This window comes from Vespa crabro, chromosome 25, assembly GCF_910589235.1.
Source record: "Vespa crabro chromosome 25, iyVesCrab1.2, whole genome shotgun sequence".
In the NCBI taxonomy this organism is placed as follows: domain Eukaryota; kingdom Metazoa; phylum Arthropoda; class Insecta; order Hymenoptera; family Vespidae; genus Vespa; species Vespa crabro.
Genome location: NC_060979.1, coordinates 2,836,397 through 2,845,157, shown reverse-complemented (window position 1 = coordinate 2,845,157; position 8,761 = coordinate 2,836,397). Strand labels below are relative to the sequence as shown.

Below are 8,761 nucleotides of genomic sequence, written 5' to 3'. Positions count from 1 at the left end.
TCGCGGCCGCGACTGATCATAAGTCGTAACGACTCGATGAGATTATTACCGGTGGCGCCTCTATTGGTCGCCAATGGAAACGCGCGAAAAACAAATTATCGAAATCTTATAACGCTTTAATATGACTTTAAGTAAATACGTGGTATTTTAAAAGGTAAAATTAAATGTACTCTTAATGAATACATTTATCTTATCGTACGACGATTTCACTTAATCTATAATAACCATACATTTAATTAAATAATTATATTACTTTCGAATATACGTATATTTTATACGTATTGATTATACTCCTTCTCTCATTTCATTTCATAAAAAATCCTTTTTAATTGTACAATAATATTTTTATTCTGTATTAATTTAATCATTTATATTGAAATTATAGAGGTTAGAAATTTTTTATTGAAAATAATATTCATATATCATATATCATATGTTTATATATATATATATATATATACATATACGAAAATAATTTTGGTATATATATATATATATGGTGTGTGTCAATGACCGTGAGACAACGGGGTCCAGCTTAATTTCATCAAAGTATATCGTGTCCTTAACTGTAAACGTAAGAGTGTGAGGAAGAAGGGTTGAGCAAAAGAGGAGGTTCGAGATATTGAGCAAGAAACAAAACGCGCTCTTATAATCCGCGTTCCCGACGTTCTGCACCGGTACCATTACCATTACCATTACCATTCCAGGTATCTCTCTCTCTCTCTCTCTCTCTCATACGCACACGTTTATTCTCTATACAGACACATACATACATTTCTTAACCTTTTTCGCGAGAAAGATACAACAAACTGTATACCGAAGTCGATCGAGTAAATTCAAACAATATTGCGAGTCTTCTTCTTTCGAATTATTTATTCGGGTACTCTAGACTACTTTTTGTCGTTTGACGTCCATCTTGATTTTTCTTCTTTTTCTTCTTCTTTCCATTTTATTCTCTTTTTCATCTTAATCACTGTAGTAGTATATACTAATGTGGATGTATATATATATATATATATATATAAAAGCTATCAGGCAATATAATACAAATATACATATACACACACTCAAATATATATATATATATATGTATATATATTAAATGTTCGAATATGGAGAATCATTATGGAAGACATTTTTTTTTTCTCGAAAGTCGAAAATTTTTTTCATCGATTTACATCGTGGAAAACAATATGATCAGGGTAAAATTAAAATTGAAATATAAAAAAGAAAATTCTTATTATACGTGTACGTGTGTGTAGTTTTTTCTTTTAATTATTTTGTTTTCTTTTTCTTTTTTTTTTTTTTTTCTTTTTTTATTGTATTTTTTTTTTCGTAACCAATAATACGAAGTCAATGGCAGTGCGGTAAGATTGTCAAGTCCAAAGTCGATCTTAGAAAAAGAAGGATTATGTTTCTTATATATAAGCGTGTGTATGCTTTTTCTCTCTCTCTTTCTTTCTTTTCTTTCTTTTCTCTCTCTCTCTCTCTCCCTATAAGATATCCTATATCCACCTTGTGGTTGTCAACGCTCGTGTATTAGACCGGAAACGGAAGTCGATTCTATTTCCAAGGCGTACTATACTTGATCAATAATTTTCTTTTTTACGTCGTATTAATCATATTACGACGATCTTTAGTGAGGTTAGAGACTTCGATCGAAAAAAAAGGAAAAAATAAAAAAATAAAAAACAAAAAAAAAAAAAAGAAACGCCGATATATGTCGAATCGATATATAAACGAACGTTAATACATTCGAGACGCATTCGATAAAATTTTTCTGCGCGTTCATTGGCTATTTTCGTTTTCCTATTTTTATTTTTGTTTTGCATTTTTTTTTCTTTCTCCATTGGATTGAGAAAAAACGACGAATAGAAAAAAAAAAGAAAAAAAAAAAAGAAAGAAACAATCTTCTACGATTAATACGCGTATCGCGTTATAATTCACAAAATTGACGCGAGTGGCAGCAGTGGTCAATTATAATCCTGGACATTAATTTGACTAGGGATCGATGTAAACAACATGGCGGTCGAAGTCGATATATTAATATGAGTGAAAAACAGTGTCTAAATAATCAATAATTAAACATGTTACGACTCGATAGATAGTAATGTAATTAAAATATAAAAGTCATTTGGATGTACGGCTAAGTAGAAATTTTAATGCTTCATCATGTCATCCGAAAAGGTAGGTTATGTGAGTGACACTTTTTTTTTTTTTTTTTTTAAATACAAGAACTATTATTCATAATATGTTAATTTATAATTGTAATTTGTTTCTTGTTGTTCCTTTTTTTTTTGGTAATTTTAATTTTTATTTTTCATTAAGATACTCTATCGCTTGGATCAGCCTCATGGTACTGGAACTGTTTACGCTTCCTGGCGACCTGGTAATAGTACACATATTGCAACTACAGGTTGCGATTCATCCGTCGCAATATTTGATAGACAAGGTGATCTTCAAGAACGTATACAAATTCCTGGATTATGTACTGGCTTTGGTTGGGACGCAGATGGTGATTTATTAGCGATCATATCGCAAAACTCTTCTATCATAACTTTGTGGGATGCTACCACTGGTAAAAAGTCTCAAATGGATGCGGGCGTTAGGGATAATCTAACTTGTATGATATGGGCCAAAAGAAATTGTCTATTAGCCGTTGGAACGCATAAAGGAAATTTAATACTATACGATCATATTAATGCCAAGTATATAATAATATCCTTTTTTTTTTATCTTTAATATATTTATTAATTTTAATCACTTGCGATGTAAAAACGTGTCACGTACGTCTAGATGCTTCTGTTACCTAAACGTGTTACGCACGTCGTCAGGTGATTATTGTAGAAAGAAAAATGATGTGCGTGACACGTCAATTGTTAATGAAATTTTTTACCGAGTTTCTGATTGTACTTCATCGTGCAAAATTATCAGTATTGACCTCAGAACCTGTAAAATGGAAAGTGATAGTGAGACCAGTGATATTATTTGCACCCTGAAGTGATTTGCACTCAACTGTTTTGACACGTGCAACCATGAATTTCTTTTGCATCGCAAGTGATTAATAGTCGTAATAATTTTTCTAATGTATAATATTAATATTATTTATATAGGCGTATACCTATATTGGGTAAACATAAGAAACGAATACTATGCGGTGCATGGTCGATAGAAGGTCTTTTAGCTTTAGCAAGCGAAGATAAAATGTTAACGATCAATACTAAAGAAGGTGATACTCGTAGAGAAATAACATTGCAAGGTGATCCGTCTGACATACAATTTAGTGAAATGAAAATGGATCATCGTATTGGAGGAGAAAATACAGTATAAATTATTATATAATTTATAATCAAAATGTGATTTTCTATATCTTCTTATTTATTTATTTATTTTTCTTTTTTCTTTTTTTTTTTTTTTTTAAGGTATCTCTTGTCGTCAGTAAAACTACATTGTTTCTATATAATATTTTGGATCCAGATAATCCAATCGAATTAGCCTTTCAAAAACGTTATGGTCCAATTGTTACCTATAAATGGTAATAATTTATATATAAAATGATATAACAATGATTAATATAAATATGAAATAAAATTTGTTTTTTCCTTTTTTATCTTTAGGTACGGAGATGGATATATATTAGTTGGTTTTGAAGCTGGATATTTCATTGCCATATCTACTCATATAAAAGAAGTTGGTCAGGAATTATTTCAAATAAAAAATCATAAGGATACTTTAACAGATATCTCGTTAAGTGAAAATATTGGAAAGGTAGCCACCTGTGGTGATAGCATTGTCAAAATACATAGTTTACAAAATTTAGAGGAAACAGAAAAAATGATTTCTGTGACCGGTGAAACCGGTATTAGTAAAGTTGAATGGTCAACGGATGGTACAATGATAGCAGTAGTAACTTACATTGGAAACGTTCTCATTTATTTAGTTGAAATTCCAAAATTAACAAGCGTTTGCAATAATAGAATAGCATTGTTAACAAGTTTAATTGAAGTTACCGTACACCTTTACACATTAGACAAGGTATATATAAATTAAAATGGCTTTCGCTCTCTCTCTCTCTCTCTCTCTCTCTCTCTCTCTCTCTTTTTTCATGATATAATCACATTTATAATTTATTTAATTTTATAGGAAAAATCAGAACCACAAATAATTAATACTATAATAGAACCATCTGTATTGGCTGTTGGACCACTTCATGTAGCTGTAGCATTAAACAATAGAGCACTATTTTGGGATTTATCTACTTATCAATATGACATTAATACACATTTTGAACGTGATTATTTAGCAACTGTTGATAGTATATCTTTAAACGAAACATATGTTTCTGTTTTATTCGATGGAAAATTACAATTACAATTGGTATATATATATATATATTATTAATTTTTATTATAAATGCAAAAGGTCTAAATTGTTAATAAAGTAATAAATTATTTGTCTCATTTCAGATCAAAGTGGATCAGACGTTAATAAACATTGGCAAAGATACAAAATTATTTCCTGAATCAAATAATTTAAATGAAAGAATAACGTGCCATGCATTGTCATCAGAATTTCTAATTTATGGGACTGATGTAAATTTATTTGTTTTATTTATTATCATTGGGGGAGAAAAAAGAAAAAAAGAAATTAAACAAACGAAATAAATATTTTATTAATAAAACTTTCAGATGGGCCGTATTATATATTTTTATTTAGAAGCATTTAATAAGTCGACAGAGTTTACCCATAACAATGGTATTAAAAATATATATTTAGATGCAAATGGTACACAATTATGTTTCATTGATAATAAATCGGATGTTTATTTATACGATCCGATCAATGAAAATATCATTCAAGTGCCTGAATCACCAGATTCCATAGAAGGTATTATATGGGATCAAAATATTTTCGAACGTTCGATATTTGCAATATACAATAAAAATGTTATCGTTACATATATTTTTATCAAATACTTTGTCGAAGGTGAGTTAAATTTTGCCTTTTTTTTTTTTCTTTCTTTTTTTTTTTGTTTCCCTTAAATATTTATAAGTAACATTAAATGTTAAATTATATGGATTTTTTTTTTTTTTTTTTTTTTTTTTTTTTGAATCACAAAAGGTCAAAAGATAATAAAAGTGAATTCAACGAAATTACCATCAGAAGCATTGCCCATGTTAATGTATTCTGGTGAAGTGACATTAAGCACACCGAATAGTAAATTAATACAAATAACATTAGCTTCTCATGAGGACGTTGGAAATATAGTGGATACCAAAAAGATCAATGAGATATTCAACAATCATATTATGTGTAGAAGGTAAATCAAAGATGATATAATAAAAAAAAAAGATATAACAAAAGTTGGAATTGTTGTATCAATTTAAAAAAAAAAAAAAAAAAAAAGAAAAAAAAATTAATAACATTTCTTTTGTCTTTCTTTTTCTTTTTCTTTTTTTTTTTCTTTTTTTCTTTTTTTTTCATTCATTTTTTCTCTTGAATTTTCTTTTTAGATACGACAATGCTTGGAATATTTGTGATAAATTAAATGACAATGATCTATGGTTGAAATTGGGTCAAAGTGCAATTGCAAATTTAAATATTGAATTTGGTAAATTTGTTTTTCTACTTTTATTTATTTATTTATTTATTTTTTCTCTCTCTCTCTAAATCTAATGCCACCTTTCTAGCCATTAGAGTTTATCGACGTATTGAAGATGCTTCGATGGTTTGGGCATTAGAAAAAATAGAAAATATAAACGAATTAAATTTATTATGCGGCCATTCATCATTATTACTTGGAGATTATAATCAAGCTGAGAAATTTTTTTTACAATCAACCGAACCAGTACAAGCATTATATCTGCGAAGGGATTTGATGCAATGGGAACAAGCTCTTAGTTTAGCACAGAAATTAAAATCCGACGAAATACCATTCATCGCCAGAGAATATGCGCAACAATTAGAATTTATGTATGTTGATTTAAATAATATTAAATCATATTAAATCATATATTAATTTTATTTAATTTTATTAAATCAAATTAAATGATATATTCATTTAAAAAAAAATTTTACTCAATTATTTAACAGAGGAAATTATCCAAAGGCATTGGCCAATTATGAACGTGGTTTATTTGATCCAAATACAACATCTAATTTCAATTTAAATGATATTCAACATAAAAATCAATGTTTGGCTGGTATCGCAAGAATGTCTATTAGATGTGGTGACAGTAGAAGAGGTGTCAGTATTGCAATGGACAATGACAGTTCTAGATCATTGAGAAAGGAATGCGCAGAAATTTTGGAAACTATGAAGGTTATTTTTTCATGAAATTAACCTCCCACTCCCACCCCCCCAAAAAAAAATTGGGAGAAGGGTGGACAACAATTATTATATAAATAACATTAATATATTTATAGCAAATCAATGAAGCCGCATTGCTTTATGAGAAAGCAGATTATTTTGATAAAGCAGCATCCGCTTATATAAAATTAAAGAATTGGCATAAAGTAGGACAACTTTTGCCTCAAATATCATCCCCTAAGATAAATATACAATATGCCAAAGCAAAAGAATCAGAGGGAAAGTATGAGGAAGCTGCTAAGGCATACGAAACTGCTAAGGATTATGATAATATTATTAGAATCAATCTTGAATATTTAAATAATCCTGGTTAGAAATAATTATTAATTGATATTAAGTTTCAATTGTTATCTCATATTTCTTATTTATTTTTTTATTAATAATAGCCAGAAGCGTTGAGATTGTACAACAAACTAAAAGCATTGATGGTGCCAAAAGGATAGCTAAATATTTTCAAAAGATAAATGATTATAATTCGGCTATTAAATTTTTAATTATGTCAAATTGTCATGACGAAGCCTTTCAACTTGCCAATCAGCATGGTAAAATGGAATTATATGGTGAAATTTTAATAAATACTATTGACGATGATAATAACAGAAAGGAAGACTTTAAGAATCTTGCTGTACATTTTGAATCACAAAAGAATAGTCTTTTGGCAGGCAAATATTATTTTCATGCTAAGGATTATCAAAAGGTTAAACTTTTAAATAATAATATTATTATTATTATTATTATTAGCTGGTTGATTATATTAAATCAATAAATAATTACAATAAAAAGAATAATCACTTTTATAGGCATTAAAGCATTTACTTAAAGCAGCACAATTAACTGTTGATGACGACATGGCATTATCATTGGCAATAGATACAGTGGCTTCATCTAAAGATGAAAAATTAGCTAATCATTTAATAGATTTTTTATTAGGCTCAGATGGAGTACCAAAGGTATATTATTAATTATTAATATGTATATATCTTTAGAATTATATTTATTATTTTTTTTTTCTTTTTCTTCTTTACGTACAGGATCCAAAATATTTGTTTCGATTGTATATGGCAAGGAAACAATATAAAGAGGCAGCAAAAACAGCAATAATTATTGCCAATGAAGAACAAATTAATGGTACGTATTCATTTATATATATATATATATATATTTTTTTTTTTTTTTTATCATAATATCTTATATTTTTTTTTTTTTTTTTTTTTTTTTTTTTTTTTTTTTTTTTTTTTTTTTTTTTTTTTTTTAGGAAATTACAGAAATGCTCATGATGTTTTGTTTGGGATGTATCAAGAATTAAAAAGAAATAAAATAAATACGCCATTGGAAATGAAAAATAATTTGAGATTGTTACATTCTTACATATTGGTAAGACTTCATGTAAAAAGGAATGACCATTTACGAGGTGCCAGAATGTTGATCAGAGTTGCGAATAATATATCTAAATTTCCATCACGTTAGTATAAGAAATAGTTAAAAGTAGAGAGAGAAAGAAAAAGAAATAGGAATAAATCTCAATCAAATATCAAATGAAATGAAAATTTTTTTTTTCTTCTTTTTTTTTTTTTTTTTTGCAGACATCGTACCAATTTTAACTTCAACAGTTATAGAATGTCACAGAGCAGGGTTGAAACAAGCGGCATTTAATTTTGCAGCTATGTTAATGCGTCCTGAATATAGAACACAAATTGATATTAAATATAGTAAGAAAATCGAGGCCATAGTAAGAAAACCACCAAGGGCTAAAGATAACGAGCTCGAGGACGAACCTTTAACTCCATGCCCTTATTGTAAAAGTAAAGTTCCAGAGACTGAAATAACCTGTGATAAATGCAAAAATACAATTCCATTTTGCATAGCTACGGTAAACTTGTTTTTTTTTTTTTTTTTTTTCTTTTTATCTTAATATATACAGTATATAGAAATAATATTCAATATATATATATATATATATATATATATATATATATATATATATGTAATATATTTCAGGGTAGACATATCATAGAAGATAATTTTACAGTTTGTCCTCAATGCGATTTTCCTGCCATCAGAAGTGAATTTTTACGGTTAGTATTATTATTATTTTTTTTTGTTTTCTTCCCTCTCTTGAAAATAATAAATCTTTCAATTAATAATACATTTATTTCTTTTAATAGAATCATTGAGTCTGATGAGACATGTCCAATGTGTTCTGAACACATAGATCCCAATATTATATCATCGACAATTGATATCCGTCCATATCTTGATCTTCAAGAAAATACAATAGAAAAAGTTTAACTTGTTAATTTTAAATATATGTATTATTTATGATTGCACTAAAAATATATGTTCTCTAATGTATTAGATAAATAATAATTGCATGATACAAATTTTTAAATA

The 8,761-nt window shown here is 27.7% G+C and overlaps 1 protein-coding gene across 5 annotated transcripts; it reads left to right on the top strand.

Annotated features, from left to right (window-relative positions):
• Nucleotides 1-2,001: 2,001 nt before the first annotated feature.
• Nucleotides 2,002-8,761, top strand: LOC124432446 (WD repeat-containing protein 19). 5 transcript variants are annotated; one of them, XM_046981427.1, is made up of 20 exons: nt 2,002-2,187; nt 2,329-2,708; nt 3,114-3,324; nt 3,423-3,535; nt 3,618-4,035; nt 4,144-4,377; nt 4,467-4,592; nt 4,689-4,986; nt 5,122-5,320; nt 5,514-5,611; nt 5,691-5,973; nt 6,094-6,322; nt 6,427-6,679; nt 6,757-7,067; nt 7,171-7,320; nt 7,402-7,498; nt 7,626-7,832; nt 7,954-8,240; nt 8,400-8,445; nt 8,536-8,761. In XM_046981427.1, exons 1-20 carry the CDS (start codon nt 2,173-2,175, stop codon nt 8,580-8,582), a joined length of 4,002 nt encoding a protein of 1,333 aa, XP_046837383.1. In that variant the 5' UTR covers nt 2,002-2,172; the 3' UTR covers nt 8,583-8,761. The 5 variants fall into 5 exon arrangements, with proteins under 5 accessions (XP_046837383.1, XP_046837382.1, XP_046837381.1 ...); XM_046981426.1 differs by having other exon boundaries at nt 8,369-8,445; XM_046981425.1 differs by having other exon boundaries at nt 8,032-8,240; nt 8,369-8,761.